At 36.3% G+C, this 21,576-nt stretch overlaps 1 protein-coding gene across 7 annotated transcripts in view; it reads right to left on the minus strand.

Moving 5' to 3' along the window:
• Nucleotides 1–4,591: 4,591 nt before the first annotated feature.
• Nucleotides 4,592–21,576, minus strand: part of SOS1 (SOS Ras/Rac guanine nucleotide exchange factor 1) — a 122,872-nt gene continuing 105,887 nt past the window's right edge. For 5 of the 7 annotated variants that reach the window (XM_036263238.1, XM_036263241.1, XM_036263242.1 and 2 more), the window contains exons 18-23: nucleotides 16,716–16,888; nucleotides 16,390–16,506; nucleotides 14,507–14,771; nucleotides 8,619–8,663; nucleotides 6,806–6,924; nucleotides 4,592–5,668 (exon numbers count right to left, since the gene is read on the minus strand). In XM_036263238.1, the coding sequence (XP_036119131.1) occupies nucleotides 5,177–5,668; nucleotides 6,806–6,924; nucleotides 8,619–8,663; nucleotides 14,507–14,771; nucleotides 16,390–16,506; nucleotides 16,716–16,888 (1,211 nt within the window). In that variant the 3' untranslated portion in view covers nucleotides 4,592–5,176. The remainder of the gene's footprint in view (nucleotides 5,669–6,805; nucleotides 6,925–8,618; nucleotides 8,664–14,506; nucleotides 14,772–16,389; nucleotides 16,507–16,715; nucleotides 16,889–21,576) is intronic. The other 2 variants (XM_036263240.1, XM_036263239.1) reach the window with 2 other exon arrangements.

Here is a 21,576-nt window from a genome sequence, read left to right on the forward strand (position 1 = left end):
CCCTGATGAAGCGCTAGCATGACCACCTGCTTAAAATTCAAAGGAAGTGATGTTTCAAGAGCTGATTCAGAATGAGGTTTGACTAATATGGATATGAACGTTATTTTCCTATAGCTGTTGATTACCTACAATATACTCAATGATACATACTTGGATTTCACAGTGGCCTACAAACAGAATTGCATCTTTAAACCAGGGGGGGGGGAAGCTACTAACACATTTTAGCTATTCCTGAAAGCATTCCTCCAGATACCAGCCATCAGTGTTGTCATCTCACTGTCCAGGCCTCACTTGCTTCAATTTTTAAATAAGGGTATCGGATCGCTAAGGATTCATCAGTTTTTACATTCTGTAGTTCACCATGAGGAACTGCACATTTGCATAATTCTTTCCAGTGTGCAACTGTAAACTGTACCTTTCCACGCCAAGCCTAGAAAGAACTGCCAAATGTCAGGCGGCCACGTTCCAGCTAGTCTCAGAAAAACCTGCCTATCAAGGAACTGTGATATCATTCGAACTTCTTTTCTGGAATACAAATGCCTCGGCCTCTGAAACTTCATCCAGGTGACACTCAAGTTCACCAAAGTACTAATTTTATCCCAAGGGCCTCCCACTCACGGCAATCAGAGGGCTTGATACAGAAGGAAACACTGAACTTCTTTTATGATATTGTGACACAGGAATAAGCACCTCCAAAGCAAGGCCATGATAAAGAGCAAACTATTTCTGTGTGGCAAGTATGAGCTAAAATGAAAATCATTAATGACATAAAAAATTATCCTCTAAAATAAATACATGCAAAAATAATACACTTGGGGGCTATGTAAGGCATTTTTCTTTATTATTTTTCAGTTTATCTTAGTAATGCCAGAAAAATAACAGCCATTGTTTTCACTTTAAATGCAAACCAAATACTGCTGCACAGAGAATACGAAGCTTACCTACGAACATGGTTAGGTACAAAGCCATATTAGATGTATAGAACACACTTTTTTTACATCAAAGTAAAACTGACAGAGCAATTTTTTTTTTGACAATTATTTTAGCAAATACTGTGCTACTAAATAAAGGCAAATACATGTATATATACACAAACATGTTTCAACTAAAGTTATACATGTCATTTTGACAAACAAAGGCTTCTTCTCTGGTGGGTTTCACCAGATATTTGCACCCCAAAGTCCCCTGCCCTGATCCCGTCCCCAAATGCTGACTTGATCTGAAGAAAAAATTAGAGATGTTCTTAATTAAAGGCACATTTGGCAGCTACTGAAAGTGGCATGCATCTGACACAGGTGCGCTCTCCCTAAAGCCACACGTGACTTCCATCCGTTATGCATCTTGTTTCTCTGAGTGGTAGTCCAATATGATCCACCTTTAGCTAACTTGCTTTATAATTTTGCAGCAATTGGCTACTTAATGCACTATTTTCATTAAAGGCAAAAGGGAAATTTACTCACAGTCGACAGAAAATGCACTTTACGGTGTCAAAAATGGAAAATAAGGCATGAAATTTACGAAACAAGTTACAAGTGCTTTTGTTGTATTATATAGACCTCATGCTTCTTTAAACTAGACCTCAAAACATTTTATTGGCTCATGTATAAGGGATTATGAAATGATTTTAAAAGTTAGCAGTTTGATGTTTCAAAAGAAAAATATTGAATAAGTAAACTAAGTCATCACTTGCCCTTATAGTTTTACTGCATACTTCTTTTAGCCAAACGGATATTAACTTTGTGATGTTTATTTTACTGGTAAAGATTAATGTGCAACACAACAGGACCTGCACTTGTCTAACAGTCAAACAATATAGGTTAAAAGAATGAGAGCCTACCCATAGCAGCAGAATACCAAGAAATAAATGGTTAACTTAGTTTCATTCTAAATCTGGAGGAAAAAAGGTTTTCTCAACACTATGTACAACATTAAGAAATTGGAACATCCCTACCCCCATGTCCCTTGTTTTGCTGAGCCACTTAAAACTGAATTTAAGCTGTCATTAGAAGACAAACAATGGAATACACGGCTAAAGTAAGCTGAAACTGAGAATTAAGACAAGAGCATGATCATAGATCCCAACTTTTGGTTTGCTTAATTTTTGATTTGTGAAAAAGCTCATTAAGGAAGAATTTAGAACCATAATATAGCCTCCAGCTGAAATAGTATTTGTTCACTAGACTGTTTTGTTGATTGTAGTATAATGTGGCATGCTCCTTGCTAAATTCAGATCCAGTAAAACATTCTTGAGTTGTTATAGTAACCTACACATAATTTGATACTCAAAGACCTTTAATGTTTGTATATTTCCTGATAATTAAAATACACTGAAGACTGGGAAGCGTAAATAACCTTTGAATAAATTTAGAAACATATACTTATCTGTTTCTGCTTTAAAAAATGCTTAGATATGTGAAAAGGCTCCCTTTCTGTTATATTAGTTATTAGCCTACTTAAGTAAATTCAACCTGGAAATATTTTCATTGTGTGATCCAAAGATAATGAAGTATCTAAGAACATTTCTATTTTTAAAAGAAATCTGGTTTAGAAAATGTCATGCTGCTTTGACTGTCTTATAATGTCCTGGATTCAAAAGCAGAATTTTGTGGTGATGCATTTATCTTCTTAGCCACTTCTTGTCCTCAATTAAGTACAAAGAATAAATTTGTACTTAAATTTATGCAAAGAATAAATTGGTCAGCTAGTTAATGTTCCACAGGTGAAGGCAAGGATAGTTTTCTCACCTCCATTTAAGGGCATCCAATTGGAATTTTTTAAATTAGCACTGCAGAAAGTATTTTTACCCAGATGTCACACTTCAAAATAAAAAAGTATCCCCCATCCACAATGCATACAAAGCTGATGCACAGTGAAGTGGTCTCCTAGAACCCCTAGTTCTAGAATGGTTCCCTTTGCGAAGTAGGATTAGTGCTTCAAATCTTGAATTTTCCCTCTTTATATGATCAGGCAGGTTGAAAACCCTTACTGAAGATTAACACATTGGCCAGAGATATGAATGGGCTCCAATGTAACTCTTCTCAGGTTCTCTCATTTGGAGTGGGGATGGGGTACTTAAAAAGAGAAATGATCAATAAGACATATAAAGGGAAAGCCTAGGAACAATGAGGCTGATCTAATAAAATCATGGGAGATTCTGGAATGTGTATTATGATTAATTGTAGCAGCACTAGTAAATAGGCTTAGATAATTATTGAATGAATGGTCTTATAGACACTGTGCATACAAGAGTGGATTTCAAATGAATTTTTTGGGAGACTTAAAATGGCTACTTACCATAATAGGAATGATACAGATATTAAACAAAGATCCAACTCTAACAAATAAATAATGATATGCTAGGATGGACTGCTTAGTGATGACACAATCAACATTCTGGTCGTAAAGGAATACATACTGCCCTACTGTGACATACATTTAATGCTCTAATAAATGTCACAGGAAATTATGAAAGTATTAGGTTGCAACCATGATGCAGCACTTCTAAAAATGTCTCTAATGGCATGGTTAACAGAATTGCTGACATGTTGCTTCATTATTCAGAGGATACATGCAGATATCGATGAACTGATGACTCCCTAAGGATGGAATACTGCACATTTCACAGACATTATAGTGGAGATTAATAAAAGTTTTTCTCTTCAACAAGTTGCATGCATTTCAGTCACAGTATTTGTTAGACTCAGAAGATCAGTACATAAGCTTAATGAATAATCCATATTATGATTTTAATGATGTAGGTAGATGTTCTCTTATGAATAGTTCTGACAGAGCAAAGACCTCAAGCAAGGTAGACTGTTCAATATAAACTTTAACAAACTGTATACATGTTGCCCAGGAAATTAAAAAACTTACAAAGTTCTGCTTAAAAGATACCCACCCTATTCTAACCAAACACTGTCCTACATGCCAAACTGTAACTTCAGCTCACCCTTTAAGATGAATACATACATCCAGAACTGGGAACCAAGGCGAACCACAATACGTGCTTGTATGCTTAGTGTTGTGTGTGTGTTTGTGTCAACTGAAAGAAATAAGAATCAACCATTTTCTCCATATAATAATTTAATATATGACAGCCAACAAGGTATTTGTATCTTTATTCAATTAAATTAAAACAGACCTGGCGGGTTTATTATATAACATTCACTATATACACATGATTTAGGCAATGCAAGGTAATTCTAGATATGCTAATTACTCAACTATTAGTAAAACATGAATGGTGTCAGTGATGCCCAGCAAATACTAAGTGCCTCTTTCACACTGGGTGACTGCATTTCCACAGTATGGTTAGAGGGACAGCTATAAGCCATGACGTGGACTACCAGTAAACTTTTGTGGGAAAAGGGGGGAAAATGACAATCTAGTATAGATTAACAGTCTCCTAAATGTAAATTGTATACTTGACAGTTACATTTTTTTAAAGTTCTTCTGTCATGTTAATGACACAAAAATTCTTGTTTGAAGGCAACACCACCACATTTTGTTTGTAGAGGGAGAGTGGGTGGGGATATGCTCTTAAAATTGGTATAATTATTTAAAAAAAAAAAAAAAAAAAAGTACCTCTTTGGTGAAGCCTTGGTACCCATTCAATTCATTCAATTCACTGTAATGATCTGTAAACAGGACTGTAGTACAGCGCTGGGCCTTGATTCCAACAAGGTCAGGTACCACAGCCTTTCCTCACAGTCCTTTGAATGATTTTTAAGAAAATATTCTAAAGTCGGATGAGTAAAAGCAAAGGAAAACAAAGGAGGATATGAAGATCCCTGTTTAAGATTTCTTTTTAAAAAGTGCATAATATTCTGAATTACAAAAACTGCCATCACTAGACTGTGTTTTCCATCCCTTTAATGATAAAGATCACTTCACAAAAAGAGGACTCCGGCCCACTGGCTGGAAAAAGTCCCTTTAATTAAGTTGCAGGTGCAATCAGTTGTCCAATTCCTCTAGATCAGTCTTTCAATATTCTAAAAGAATTCCATTTTCATTATATAATTACGACTAGGTTAAAATTCATTGTCTTATGCTGCATCTTGAAATAGTCGTTAGTGTTTGGAGCTCTTGTTTTGACTCCTCAGTGCTGGCACATCCAGTGCATCCATTGCCAGCAATGGATCTGGGGACAGGGAAATGTACATCGGTACAGAGGAACTCAGGAAGAGTGGGCATTCTCCAACAGCGGTGGTCCGTCTCTGTGCATGGATGGGTGCGTGTGCTCCCTTTTGTAAGTTTTTGGAGGGAGTTTAGGGATGTGTTGAGAAGTGCTTTGTCGAGGAGGAACAGGTGGCCCAGCAATGGAATGAAGGTCCACTTCTTGTGTCAATGGTGGTGATGGCAGATGCCTTCTCGTGCCATGAGGAGAAGGTGTTTGAGGAGGAGGTGGTGTAAAGGGGGAAGGGCTGTTTGGAAAGAAGGCATTGCCGTGATCACTTTTCTTGCCCAAAGGAGGAGGTTGGAGATGTAGTGGTGAGCTAGAGAAAACATCAGGTGTCCTCACAGGTTCTCGTGGTGGTAATAAAGGAGGGCTTTCAGGAGCATCTGATATAGAGGTCCGGTCTGATATTGAGTATCGTGGTGAATAGGCTTTTGATGTGGGTTGCCTAGGAGGAATTGCTGGAGGGCTGTCCAAATGCTTAGACATAATCTAAGGCAAATGAAAAAAATAAAACACATTTATTAATAATTTATGTAGTACCATGAATATATTAAGAATTAACTTGGGGTTTTCAAACACACTATTGGAAGAAACCTAGGTGAGGATCAGAGAGTTCTGCCTTTTTTTTTTTTTTTTTAAATTTTAGAAAGACAAAGGGAGAGACGGAGAAACATCAGTGTGTGAGAGAAACATTAATCGGTTGCCTTCTGTATATGTCCTGACCAGAGATCAAACCCAAAACGTGGGTGACCAGGAATTGAACCCGCCACCTTTCAGTGTACAGGATGACACTCCAACCAACTGAACTACCAGGCCAGGGCTCTGCCATATATTTTAAATGGGAGGTTATGCCAATTCATTACAAAAATCTTTTTTCAATTTTTTAAAAATTACTTTTCTTGAATTTTATTGTTTGCTACTGCTTACCTATCAGTCAGTCTAATATAAGATCTTTTCTTATTTAACATGTTACCTGTTAAATTTATAATATTGGCCTTACTATATTAATATTTCATGTTCTGCAAAGAGTGTTTTGACTTATCCAGGAGCTCTGCCCTCTGGACACTTTGAGAATCACTGAATAAAGTTAACAGGTGGCAAAGAAAGAAGTTAACTAGGTAGAAAAATAGCTATTATGAGCCGTTAAGGTCTCTTCCAACCCAGAGTCTTCATGAAAATTCCACTGAAAGGCATGTCAGATTCACTATTAAAAGGGCGCAAATAGGTACATTTACTATATGCTAAGACACAGTTCCACTCAAGGCACTTTCATATAAAGCTTCAGACCTCTTTTCTTCTTTCTTTCTTTCTCTCTGTGTTTTTGAAAAACTGCTTGAGACTATATTATTCTTACTTTATAGATGAAACTAGTTTTTTTCCTTGATAGTACCCATGATTTAGATTTACAAGGGTTTTAAAACTATACCAAAAAAAACTACTTTCAGAAAAAAAGAAATAAACATTAGCACTGCATGGTAAATGTGTGTGTTCAATCCTTGTTTAAACTCCATTTAGCCTACTCTGAAGTGTTAACTTAATCCAGCAAGCACTACACTGGACTCAGCAATTGAGTATAATGTAACTGTAATGATTCCAGTTTCCAGATAACAGGATTGTCTACTCTACCTTAGATGGTGAAGATTCCGCTGGGGCAGACTCTGGTCGTCTTCGTGGAGGAACAGGAGGGGGGACAGGCACTTCATCAGTGCCCTTGGTTAAGCTTATAGATGATACTGACGCAGATCCTGTAGGATGTTAAAATTTTTAAAAAGGTCAGAGGAATTTTATTTCACCTATTAATCCTCAAGAGGCTTAGCTGGAAACTTGCTTATATTTATGAAAAGAAGTGTACAGAAGGCAGTTCAATAAACCAATACCCGATAGTATTCCTTTATTAAAGCAAATTGCTATAAAAGCATGCAGAATTTTTTAAGCAGAATTTTCAGAAATAAAGCTGCCTAACACATTCTGTTATTTTGCTTCTTGAACAAAATAACATTCCCACTGTTAATTTATAATTGGAATTTTTAAATTAGGGTCTGACTGTCCAATTTCTGGGAAAGACAGCAAACTATTAAAAACCTTTAGAATGATAATTTTTGTTAAGCTTTTGTGGTGGGCTCATTTTTTCCCTCTGATTTTATTAGTATAGAATTTCCCTGCCCTTGCTGGATAGTCTTTGGGACTGATTTCTGGTCTTAACCACTCTCCCCCCATCTCTCCCCACCATTCTCTCCAAGGATGCCAGGGAGAGAATCTAGTATCTGCAGGACAGGTCTTTCCTCAACTTGCTTAGATATAGGCTCTTGTTTGTGGGTAAGCAAAATCAGGTTCATCATAATCTAATCCAAAAGTTTTAATTGTGATGAAGCTATTCAAGATGAGTGAATCAGCCCTGATAGTAAAAACGGAAATTACTCTAGAATCTACTGAACCTGATTTAAGAATAAGCTGATGAACTGGCACAAAAAAAGTAAGTAAAGCTTCTGATTGGAACCTATCTTACAGACAGTTATGATGACAAGGGCAAAATACAGGCATGTAAATAATTACACATTGAAAGGCATCATTTATTAAGTTGTTAGCTAGTTTATGAGCACTATAAAAAATACTTAAACAATTTTTCAAAAATCATACAGGCAGGTTCTTTTTTCATTTAAGCATTGACAGCTTTTATTCTGTCAATTAAATATAACAATATAGAACTCAAAAGAGTACTTTGTGTACTGATATTATTCAAACGAGCAACATTTTGATCACCTACCTTTTTTTCCTTAAGAGACTATGTTAATTTAGCTTATAATGAATAGTTTTTATTGAAATCATTTGTACGAAGGATAGCAAAAGACTTTAACCTATTAGTTAAGGTAGATGGAATAATTTGGTGAATTATTAGTTTAAAATGAAAAGCAAATATAAATATCTACAATGGAACTTAATTTTGCTTAACAGTGATGAATATTTAGGCCATATAATTTAAGTAGTCACAATTATAAGATAGTTCTTCTAAAGTCAAATAACAGCTATTTGCTTGTAATCTGTGCTGCCGCCAGGCACTAGTGTATTTTGAGGGTCCGACACTGCATGTAGCTGCCAGCATTCCCATATGCGCATGCATGCTCTTGCTTTTTTATAAAGTTGAGCATTAAATATATTGAGTCTCTATAGCTGGAAAAGAGAAATGTTTAAATGTGGAAGCCACCCATATAACTCTGTTTTTTTTTAAAGAGAACAAGGTTTTATAAAAGCATGAAAAGTATATAAGTTTAAGCAAATCATTTATGATCAAAGATAGCACAAGTGAAGGCCTCACTTCTAAGATGTTGCAAGCAAGGTACCAATACTGTCAGACTCAAAAAGAGTTTCAGCAGGAAGGGTTACATTTGGTTTAATTTTTAAAGCCAAAGCGAGAATTGAGTCTTACACCAAATATACTAACTTGGGCCATGGGACAGTGTAACTTGGATAAAGACGGCATCGCTGCCTGTGAAAGGAAACAAGAAAAAGTAGATTTTTTTTCTTTCATTGATATAGTCAACTCATCTGTAAAAATTTATTTATGATAAAAATGTTACATTTGTCATTCTTGTTTAAAGAATGGTATAACAATCTAGTAAAAGCTCGTTATTACTTACTTTTGAGAAAAAATAGAGTTAATATCATATTAGGAATTTTGAATATTCCTTTTAGATTCACTACTTGATGTCAATCATTAAATTAAAAACATACATGCCCAGCCAGTGTGACTCAGTGGTTGAGCATTGACCCATGCACCAAGAGGTTGCTGGTTCAATTCCCAGTCAGGGCAACATGCCCAGGTTGTGGGCCCGATCCCCAGTGGGGGGCATGCAGGAGGTGGCCAATTGATGTTCTCTCTCATCGATATTTCTAGCTCTCTCTCCCTCTCCCTTTTTGTCTCTCTAAAAATCAATAAAGAAATAAAAAATAAAAATAATTAAAAGCACTCATGAAAAAACTAAAATATGCTATATTAGTGGAAGACTTAAAAAAATGTATAAGTCCAATTTGAGCAAAGAATTCAGCTAGACATATAGAAATATGTACTAAGATTCTGAAAACTCAAATTTGTGAAATAAGTAATAAATAAATGAATTTCTATTATATAAACTATAAAATAAAAGGGAATTTCTTACTAATGTTATTATTATATACCTTTGAAAATGTTCTTGGGGCATATATTCTCATCATAAAAGAACTATAGCTTTGGATATTACCAAACAAACTTGAAAGTAATATAGCTTTTTTCTCTTCTATATTCTTGAACACTTAAAAAAAGAAATCAGTAAACATTTGGTACTTAGATACATTTTATACAGGCAACTCATTGATAAATTCAGAATTTCTAATTTCAGCAATCTTAATTCTTTTAAGAAAAAAACTGAAAATCATAAAAGCCAAGGCCTCAAGAACAGTAAGGCAGAAAAACTGGAACAAACGGCTGATCTATACTGATTTTAAATTAATATAGTAGTTTATGTTACACCGCCTCAGATTACCAATAGATAATACCCAAGAGACTAAAATAATTCCTGTAATACTAGACTGAGCTCAGTTTTTAAAACTCTAGTTTATCTTTCATTTTTGTACACCAGGCAGTAATTGGTAATTTGGACCATTGTTTTTTCCAGCTTCTTTGGTCAGAACAAGGATAATTTTCCATTCCAGGTTCAGGTGGCTATCTATTAATTGGATTTCTCATATAGATACAGTGGTCTTATTTTTCAGACAGCCCCATTTTCAAATAATTTAACATTATATCCTTTCCATCTGTACTGATATTTATTTGGAGGCCATGGTTACTAAAAAATAGCAATCCAGCTAATTCTAATAAGTAATCTCTCAGAAGATTAAAATTTATAATTATACTTTAATATTAAAGGAAGCTGTTGTCTGTTAATGATTCCTTTCACTACTTATTAGGCACCTATGACATACAGGGGTTAAGGGAACTCTAGTGTTTGCCTACTTCTGTATCTTCCACTTAGAAAGGAAATAAATATGCCTCCTGGAGATAAGCCTCAAGAACACAGTAGTACACTTGGTACAACATAGGAAGAAAATCAAAACACAAAGCTCATGTCAGCGACAAACCTGCAAGGTTTTAGAAAGAAGGATTATATTTATGCATACACACTTGTGCACACAGATGAAGACTTGGCTTTGATCATATTTATATACACTATAGGCTTCGATTAATGAATTTGGTAAATTTGGGGCACTTTTCTGATTTGTCACTTTAAATTAATTGCTTGGTCTCATTGCCTGGAAAATGCTATTTTAAAAATCCCTCTTAGAATTAGACTTGCTCTAATCAAGAAACAGATACTGGAAATTCTTCTCAGCTGGGTACCGAACACATTTATTGATAGTGACTTAGAAATGAAATACAATTAATTTAAAAACATAGTATTATTTTGTTCAGTACAAATCCCAAGCAACAGAACAGTGATTCTCAATCTTGGTTGCACATTAGAATCCCTGTGGGATTATAATATACAGCTATGGTTAAAACCACTCTCCAATTTTTAAATGACATTCTTGAAATAGGAAGAAGCATATTCCTATTTTAAAAATTATATAAATCATGGGTAACTTCTTGAATTCATGAAAGCCTGTGAAGTGCAAATGTATTTCAGATTAGGAACTAATCACCCAGAACAATCTTCTATGAAGAAAATCTGTGTGTTCCATGAAATGTTTAGAATACATCTTTTCTTGTCAAAGCTTCCCCTATAAGGTATGGAGCCAAAACTCATCTGTAGCACAAAGATCATGTCAGATTTTTGGCTCCCTTTTATGATTACGCAGCCATCAAACATGAAGGTACCAAGAGTGCCTCATCCTCTTCTTGTCCTTGCTATAGCAACAGAAACAAAGCAGTGAGCTGGGTGTTTCCCCTTTTCCCAGCTACTGTCATCATCACCTCAGAGGTGGACCTGGCCAGGGTGAGGTGCTGAGCAGGGCTCTGAATGTGAGGGTGTATGTAGCAGCATTAACTAGGTGGCCAGTTTCCTTCACTCTCTGTCTTCACCACAAAGCTTTCCATGGCCACTCTTGCCCATTCTGTTGTTATCTTTGTGTAACTTTCTACAGTATTTATACGTTCACCACTCATTAGCATTTTGCTAAGCACTTACACATCTTCTCTGGTAAAGCTTGCCATCCTACTGAGAGATGAAAAATTATCATACTGCAAAGAGAATCATCATTTAACAGTGGTTAAGCATTTAACTATGATTTTCTTGGTACTATGATATTTTTTTAATCTCTCAGTAAGATTGTAAATTTTACCAAAGAAGAAGTGTAAGTGCTTGGCAAGGAGTGAGATACACTATAGATACTGGCTGAATAAATTAATTACTGGTGAAGTAACTCCATTCTGACCCTCAGTTATTGCACGTACATACGCTGGCGTTTTTTTTTTATAAACATGAAGGCCTTGAGAAACCCAGAAAACAACTATAAAGATAAGGGGGTTAGTAATGGCCTTGGGAAACTAAGAGAAACCATGAAGAAAAAGAGACTAATGGTTGCCCTGACCTCTGTAACAGCTCCTCTCATCCCCCTTCTCTGTATCAGTTCCCCACCCCCTAACAATGCCAAAAGCAGTACCAAGAATGTAGTTTTTTTCCCCTCTGTAGTTTGTGTCTATATAAGCAAAGAACAAAGAAGGCTCGCTGCTATCCCCCACAGCCTGTCGGTGAATAAAATGCTCCTTACAATTTGGCTGTGCGTCTCTGGTTATCTCGCTGACACGTTATAACACTGGTTTTAAAGTAAAATTTTGGGGGGAAATGGTGAGAAGCAAAAAAAGTACTATTATAACTAACCAAAGTTCTAGTCAAATTTTGCCTTTTGGAAAATGTAAGTAGTGGAACTTTCTGCCCCTTTGTATTGAGTGGAATATGTTCAGATGACCTAAGAAGGTAGGCACAACAGCTCTTGGCTGCCAGGCTCTAGGGAAACAAAGAAGTAGGTATTCCCTCTGATGGCAACTCAGCAGCAATCTGGGCACTCTGGTGAACCCCTCTCCACCCAGTACTAGCAGATCTGTTAAGCAGAAGTGGGGTCTAAAGCAGATGAGGACTTGAATACACATACGAACTGGTAAGTTTTAAGTAAGGGACTGAGCATACAGATAGTTTTATGTTATGCTGGTTTAACTGATTTTAAAATCAGTTATTTTCAATTTTACTAAGAGCAAAGGGAATAGTAATAGGGTTCTCTTTATCACAAAGAAAGAAATTGAGAAAACCCTCAAGGCTAAGCTTATAAAGCCTAACTCCTGGATACTGCTTTCTCCACTTGTCCGGCTACTTAAGTTAATGCTGTTCCACTGCCACACAAGACAAAGCACTGACCCAGAGCATGGATTCCAAAACAGTTCCTCTTTCCTACTGACTAATTGTTTACAGATTTAGTACTACTAGGGAACGTAATGTGCTTATCTCGGGTTTTTCCACCTTTTCCATTTTTAGCTACTTGTTAAACTAAGATAATTAGAATTTGCAATTTATGGCTTTCTTATGCAATAATTTACTTATGTGGGAATCTTTACAATATAGACCGTAGCCATCTGCCCTAGGGAAAAAGCCCTGCAAACAGTTAAAATAGGTCAGAATAAATAATGATTTTAGGTCAGGTATTTTGCAAATAGAGCTGGTTTTATTTTATTACTTAATTTAGGTGGTTGGTGAGTTGGGTAAAATTAATGGGATTTTTAAACCTGGTGTTTATCTGAACTTATTATCAAATATATCTAATAGCTTACTATGTGAATAACATGACTCCATAATCCTCAGTAGCCAAATAAAGGCAAGATGTAGTTACTTCTCAAAACAAGTACAATTTAGGTGGTATAAAGACAATACAAACTACCTACAAATGTATGTATAACACAGGAATAAATAATATACCTCCAAAGAACAATTTTAAGTTAAGTTTTGTTAAAAAGTTAGATCCTCTGAGTTGGAAGAAACCTTAGATCTAGTTTTATCCTCCAAGGCTCAGAAAAAGTATTTTACCTAAAATCAGAAAGTACACTAGCAGACTGGAATGATAAACCAGGACTCCTAACTCCTAGGTCAGTGCTTCTCAACCTCCTCCCCTGTAATAATGTCCTACTGCCTCTGAGTACTGGATTCTATTCTGTCAAATACTAGGGTAGAACTGGATCTGCACAGTGAGCTAAGACAGCTGATGGGAAGAACATATATGCAAGTGGTTGGGAGGGGTTAAAATGATTGGATTTTGATTTAATAACTTGATTTAATAATGAACAAGTGAAAAAAAGGCTGTGTATTCTTACAGCTTTAAAACTCTGTATGAAATTTATTAGATAATTAATAGAAGTAGGGGGACCTATATATAAAAAGTAGCTTCTTCAAAGGGCTATCACTAGACTATTCAATTTGGTAGCCACTCGCCACTTGTGGTTATTAAGCATCTGAATGCAGCTAGTCCAAATTCAGATGTGCTATATGTGTAAATACATACTGGATTTTGAAGATTTAGAACAAAAAGAGAATATAAACTATTTCATTAATCTTTATATTGATTTCATGTTGAAATGACAATATTTTACAGACATTGAGTTAAATAAAATGTTAAAATTAGTTTCACCTAATTCTGTTGCCTTTTTTAATGTGACCATAGAATATTTAAAGTTACACATGTGGCTCACATTAAACTTCACTGGATAGCACTGATCTAGAAATAAGAAAGGGAGGAGCAATAGCACGCAGCCTGTGAGGTTTGCACAGCCGGGCCTGAAAGCCTGGGCAGTGCGCTCGGCACTCACTATGTCCCATCTGCTGGCTGGTGCAGCCTGAGAAAGGTTAAGTAGGAGTTTGAATTTGATACACTGCAATATTAAAAATGACAGCTTGGTGGGAAGGGAATAGTGCACTGAGCAGTATTCAAATATAATAATTTTGGAGGCAGCATTTAAAGCCCTGGACTGACATTTCTTGCAGATTTTAGGAGTTAGCTTTGTTCCTCCTGGATATGACAGATGCATTTTAAGTTCACCAACAGAAAAAAAAAAAAGCTCAAATGAAGTTGAAATTAGCAATTTCATCACTATTATATTTCAGTAAAATATAATAAATTTGAGAACTGTTCCAATAATTTTTTTTTAAATTATAGGTTGCTAGAGTTTAGAATTTGTTTCATATGTTTATAATATCTTTTGAAATGGTATTTGTCTACAAATTTACAAAAAATTTAAAAAATTAGATTCTTTTTCACCTGTAGCACATATAAGACTAACAATTACTTTCAAGCACTTAAAGTTTTAGCACCTACTTGAGTGGAAAGGGCTTGAATGATCAGAATCGAATACACTGCAAACATCTGTGGCACTAGAAGCACCAGAAGCCGGAGGAGGTGTTAACGGTGTTCTTGGAGAATTTGGCGCAGATGCTGTGCTTTCTGTTTCACTCTCAGGGATCCTACTGTAACTAATTTTCCTTGGCTCCTGCTGCAGAGGTGTGGGATGTCTCATGGTACCTGGTCTTGGGTTTGATGGACGAACACCAGGAGATTTTAGGGGATAGCTATACTTTTTTGGCTGTAGACATAAAAAAAATCGTAATACTTAGAACATCATAATAGAAAGGAAGGTTTTTCTATATAGGCCTGGTAAAATTAAATTAATATCTAGGAAAACCATATACCACCAATAAAGAATTTATACAATGATTCAAATTAAACTATTCAAGCTAAAGCATTAACGTCCCATTTCTATAAAGCTTTGGCTATCTAAATTTTAGGGAACAAATTTCTTTTAAATAATTGAGTCTTCGTCCTATAAATACCAGAATATTTGTTACTCTAATATTTTAGGATGGGAATCTTTGTAAGATATGGCTGTATATTTCTCTGGCTTTTTAAACAGATTGTGTTGAATTGGTCTAACCTTCTTGGAAAACCCAGGATCATCATTATGAACCATGATACCTCACTATGCTGTAATACAGTGATGCCATCAGGGCCACTTGAACAATTTACAAATGCATTAAATTGCCTGAGTTTTTATCTGTATATTTGTTAGTTTAATGGAATTTTCTTACAAAGTAATCATATCTCAGTGATATCAGCATGCCTCATTGGAGCAGACTATATATCTATTTTCAATTTGCTGTTGTTAATCCACCTGTTAAAAAACTTTCAGGTCATGAGAAATATTCTTGTGAGGTAATTATATAAGCATTAATTCACAGACATTTTGAGATTTATCTTGGTTACTTAGAAGCCATTTATGTTATTTACTGATTTATTGAACATTGAGGTGAAGATACTGTACATAAATTTGGCTAGGCACTGACAAGTAATAAAAACAATGAAAACTTTATTTTCCCCCCAAAATTACCTTTAGCCAAACCTCATAAGTCATTACTTTCAAAACCCATAAGTAAATTATCTTGAGCCCTTGCTGGTGTGGCTCAATTATTTGGGTGTTGTCCCATGCACCAAGGTTCAATTCCTGGCTGGGGCATATGCCCGGGTCATGGTCTCAATCTCCAGTAAGGGTGTGAAGGAGACAGCTGATTGATGCTTCTCTCTCCCTCTTCCTTCCTCTCTCTCTCAAATCAATAAACTATTCTTAAAAAAAACCCAAAACACTTTATTTTTAAATCTTGAATAACTTTTTTGTTTTAAAAAAATAAAAACTTTTGCTCTGGCTGGTTTGGCTCAGCAGTTAGAGCATCAGACCAAAGGGTCGGGGGTTCCATTCCAGTCAAGGGCACATACCCAGGTTGCAGGTTTGATTCCCAGCCCCAGTCGGGGTTGTGCAGGAGGTAACCAATTGATGTGTCTCTCTCACATCAATATCTCTCTCTCCCTCCCTTCCTTCCACTCTCTCTAACAGTCAATGGAAAAATATCCTCAGGTGAGGATTAACAACAACGAAAATTGCATATTTGCCTTATTTCTTCATCTGTTATATCAGGATTTATTCAGATTAATATTAATTCTCATTTATTTGGAACCAAGTGGGATATTCCTGAGCATATTTATTAAGCACTTATTCATTACTTTTATCTGTCATATATGTACCTCATCCCAAATGCATTTATAGAAAACTAATATGTATAACATATATGATAGTGATGGGATCACCAGATATAGATGACAACTGAAAAAATATATAAATGCAAAAGAAATATAAATATATGAATGCTTACAAATCTTGGGAGAGGCTTAGGGTTTCGTGGTTCTATTTCTAGGGATTTGTTGAAAAGATAATCTGTAAATTCTTTTTCCATGCTATTTCCCATTGGATTCAAGTTTTCAAAGAACCTCTAAAATAAATGCAAAGAAACAATTATTAATATCAAATATTTTAAAACTGAGTTTAAAATTCATGAAAATAATTTAAGACAACATTTAACATGAGAAAATTTGAATTAAGTTTTATTTTCCTTTTTTACCTCTATAAAATAAATCTGCTTTTCATGAGGCAGTTTATAAATTTAATCAGAAATATGTATCCTCAAATAATTCAACTTACTTTGATATCTGATTCTACTCGTAAACAATAAGGCTGATTTTGGTACTGCTGGATCTCTCCTGTTATTTCTGCTACTTTCCTCCTTTTGCTAAAGTTTATAAGCTCTTTTCCATGCCTTTTTAGGACCTCAGGGTTGCCTTCTTCTGTTTTCAAGATATTAGTTAGATAAATTCCTGAAAGATATATGAAATTATTTCAAGGATAAAGAGGAAAAAGCTTGTTTTTTTCTTTCATAGTAAGTGTAGTGATTTTATACTGTTCCATCTCAATCACCATAACCAAAGAATCAAGGCACAGATTTCCAATCTATGAAAAAGAACAAGCTAAGTAAACATCGAGAAAGATTTTTATGAATAGCAAATTTTTCTGTTACAAACTGAAGTTTTATACATACCCAAGAAAAAGGGAGACCAAGTTTAACAAAATTAATACATTTTTCAGGAGGAATAACCAATTTTCCATACCCACCAAACCACATATTATTTTACATAAGTCACTGTTTTGTAAAAGGAACTTTAAGAATAACCCATCACTGTCTGACTGGTGTGACATAGTGGTTAAGCATCAAGCCATGTAACCAAGAGGTCGCAGGTTCAATTCCTGGTCAGGGCACATGCCCAGTTTGTGGGCCCAATCTCCTGTGGGGGGCATGCAGGAGAAGGCCAACTGATGTTCTCTCTCATCAATGTTTCTATCTCTCTCTCCCTCTCTAAAATCAATAAAGAAAAAAATAAATAACCCATCACTAATAACACTTATTTTTGGCAAAAGGGGAAAATGTTCAATTCAGAGGATCATATTTGCTGCTTACTCAGCTCTTGAGGTCCCACCAGAGGCTGTTAGGATTTGTAATTGTTAAGTAGTACTTTTTGCATATGCTTACTCATGGAAATGTGGAAGGATCTGCAAGCCTATCAAGTACAGGACTGTATATAATTTATGTATATTCTAGTCTTCAGCATTTCTGTAATTAGTGATAACCTGATCATTGCACTCCTGTCTCCTCACCGCTGCAGACTGTGCACTGGATGAGGAGGAGAATGAACAAAGTAGCAGGCACTTCAGTTTAATACATAGAACTCAGGTGCCAAGAGCACTTTAGTTCCTTTCTGCCCTAGCTTAAAGGCTCTGGAGCCAACTCTGCTGTTTTCTATTTGCGTGATCTTATGCAAGTTGCTTAGCCTCTCTGTGCCTCGGTTTACTCATCTATAAAATGAGGATATAGAGTTGTTGTGAGAAATAAATGCATATATAGGCTTAGAATAGGGCAACAAAAGTAAATGCTTAATTAGCTATGGTTGTTATTGTTGATGCTGTTGTTCCTATTTTTGCCTTATTCACTTATGCTTCTGCCTTTTCCCCTAAAGTACTGACTGATGCTTTGGGGGAAAAAAGAGAGTGTGAATATCTGAATTCATTCACTCAGTACACATGTACTGAGTCTCTGCTGTATGCCAAGCACTGCATTAGGTACTGCAGATCCAAAGATGAACAAGACACACAGCCCATGACCTCAAGGAATTCACAGCTTTGAATGTGGGCTCCTACAATTCAATCTGGTAAGTGCTATGTTAGTACTAATGCATAAGATACTATGAGAGCACAAAGAAGGTGTGTCTAAACCTGCCTTGAGTTGGCAGAAGTAGAAAAAGTGCCACTGGTGAGATGATGCTTAAAATAATCCTCAAAGCATGAACAGAAATTTAGTGAGTAGAATAAGATGGAAGGGGCATTCTAAGCAAAGCAGCAATGTGCATGATGGCACTAGTTTGTGATGAAGCTTGGAAGGCATACTCAGAGATAGCATATTGTTTTGTATGGCTAGACATCAAGGCCTGATATGTTGGGAGGAGGAGAGGCAGGATATGACAATAGACATAAGCAAGGGTTTAGGAGTTCTAGTCCCTTCTCCATCTCTTCAAGTTTTGCACCAGAAGAGGGAGAACAAATAAAATAAAAGGCACTTTGGTTCCAATCATAAATGCTTCTGTGGTACAGACATACTTTTCAATACTAGAATTTTTGGCCACATTTTTGAAAAGATTAAATGACTTGAAATCAATAGTGATCAAGTCAGCAAGATAGAAATGTGATAGACATCAATGCCTGTTTGATTCTAGTTATTAAGTATCTTAGTTCTTTAGTTATTTCTAAGCACCCAGACCACTCTTGATTATATATTCATAACAAATTTCCCATGTGTTCTAGTAAGCATAGGCTCTCTTATTTTCCACATTTGCCTGTCACTTGGCTATTTGCAGCTAGTCATATTCTCCTCCACATTAAGTTGCATGATCCACTTAGCTCAATGTTTAGACTGATAAATATGTCCACAATAGTACATATTTAATGGCAGACAAAATCAACTTTCCATATTGATGGCCCAACTGTGAAGAGTTTGTGGGTTAGTAGCAACTAGACTGGGTAAGAAGAACCTTTTTTAAAAAACTTAACTTTTATCCAATAAGTAATTAGGAAATTATTAGCATCTTTGCATTCTAGAAGGATTATTCTGGCTATATTATGAAGCCAGATGGGTTAGAAGGAGTTAAGCATAGAAGCAGGAAGATCAGTTAGCAGGATAAAAGTAGTCCTGGTGAGATGATGAGGACTATCTTAGGGTGTAAAGGGACAGAATGGAGTGCATACATATTTAAGAAGTAGATACCACAAGAACTGATGGACTGGTTTGGGCAGAGGGTGAGGGCAATGGGAAGGAAGACTCAGCTTAGTGCTTGAGTTACTGAATGGGTAGTGGTGTAATGACTAACACTGGGAACATGGGAGGCAATAAGTTACAGATGTTGTAAATGTTAAACGTATACTTGAATGAAATTATGAAAATGCTTACAAGTAGCATTTTGGTAGCGCTCAGGATGAAATTTGGAACTTATTTTATGACAAACTAATGACTAGTTAATTAAAAAGAGAATAAATGAGCAAAGAGGGGGTGTCCAAATTTTGTTGATTGAATATAACATCAATAAAAAGTGTTTAAGCATGCATCCTCAATATATATAAATATAATTTTTGAATAAAAATGTAGTATAAATACTCTATTAAACCTTAATTTTCTTCAATAGATCACTTTATATACCCCACGGAGACAGCTGTTCTAGGGAGAGGGAAAGCAGAACATTATGACATAAATAATGAAGAAGGGTGAAGTTTCACCTTTTTGCTCATGCCTTTCCCAACCCTTCAGGAAAACTGACTGCTCGGGGTTCTAGGTTCCCATAGCACTTTGTTCACACTTCAATTTATACATCTCTACAATACAGTATTATATCTACTATAAGGTACCACAATTTATTTTTCTGCTCTTTCAAGGGGGCTTACTGAGGGTAAAACTATGTTTTATTTGCCCCTCTATTCTAACACCTATCCCACGGCTGGCACATCACATGGAAGCATCCAGCAGTTTCTGAATGCATAAAAGGATGCGCGAGACAGTCAATTCTAAAGTGGCAGGAAAGCAAGAGTGGAGATGAAGCAAACTGGCAAGAAACAGATAGAGTACACAAAATTAGAGCTTGTAAAAGGAAAGAGCAAAGCCAATGTTTCAAGCTTGGGTGTTTGTGAAGAGAGATGAGACTTGGCTGAGGGAGGAATCAAATATTTTAGAATAAACACCAGTTTGTATATACATATATCAGTCTACTTATGAGTAGAACATTTTAGTGTATGGAGAAAAATTGGATATAGACCATAATCTGGCATAGCCTTGGAAGGAGAAATTGACTTTTATTCTGTACATGGTGCGATGCAAACAAAAGACCTGAATAAAAATTCTGATAAGAAGAGGAAAGCCCAGCTGGTGTGGCTCAGTGGTTGAGCATTGACCCATGCACCAAGAGGTTGCCATTTCGATTCCCAGTCAGGGCACATGCCCAGGCTGTGGGCCAAATCCCCAGTGGGGGGTATGCATGAGGTGGTTAGTCGATGTTCTCTCTCATCGATGTTTCTATCTCTCTCTACCTTACCCTTCCCCTCTCTCTCTAAAGTCAATAAAAGAAAAAATTATTAAAAGAAGAAGAGGAGCCCTGGACAGTTTGGCTCAGCGGTTAGAGCGTTGGCCTGCGGTCCGGAGAGACCCGGGTTCGGTGTCCGCTAAGGGCACGTACTTCGGTTGCAGTTTGTCCCCGGCCCTGGTTGGTCGTGCTGGTGGCAGCCACTCGATGTGTCCCTTCACGTCGATGTTTCTCACTCTCTCTCCCTTCCTCTCCCATTCTATCTGTACAAAAAATGGAAAAATATCCTCGGGTGAGGATAAAAAAAAAAAAGAAAAGAAGAAGAGGAAATAAAAGTGGTAGATACTATCCCTGACCCTCCCATACAGGGTAAAAATCAGTATACAGAATTAAGGTTAAGAATCTGGAAGGAGCCCTCCCATACAGGGTAAAAATCAGTATACAGAATTAAGGTTAAGAATCTGGAAGGAGCCCTCCCATACAGGGTAAAAATCAGTATACAGAATTAAGGTTAAGAGTCTGGAAGGCTCAGTGGTTGAGCATCGACCCATGCACCAAGAGATTGCCGGTTCAATTCCTGGTCAGGGCACATGCCCAGATTGTGGGCCTGATTCCCACTGGGGGGCACGCAGGAGGCGGCCATTCAATGTTCTCTCTTATCTATGTTTCTCTCTCTCTCTCTCCCCCTCTCTCTTTCTCTCTCTCTAAAATCAATAAAGAAAAAATATTTTTTAAAAAAGAATCTAGAAGGAGTATAGATGAGATAGAATTAAGAAGCAGCAGTAACATATGGCTCCACCTACTGGGTCAGAACCATGAAAGGAGGCCTAACTTCAGGGACTCATAACCTTTAGCTTTGGAATAGCAAAAATCTTCCTACAGCAACAGAA

Source organism: Molossus molossus, unplaced genomic scaffold (assembly GCF_014108415.1).
Source record: "Molossus molossus isolate mMolMol1 unplaced genomic scaffold, mMolMol1.p scaffold_m16_p_15, whole genome shotgun sequence".
Classification (NCBI taxonomy): domain Eukaryota; kingdom Metazoa; phylum Chordata; class Mammalia; order Chiroptera; family Molossidae; genus Molossus; species Molossus molossus.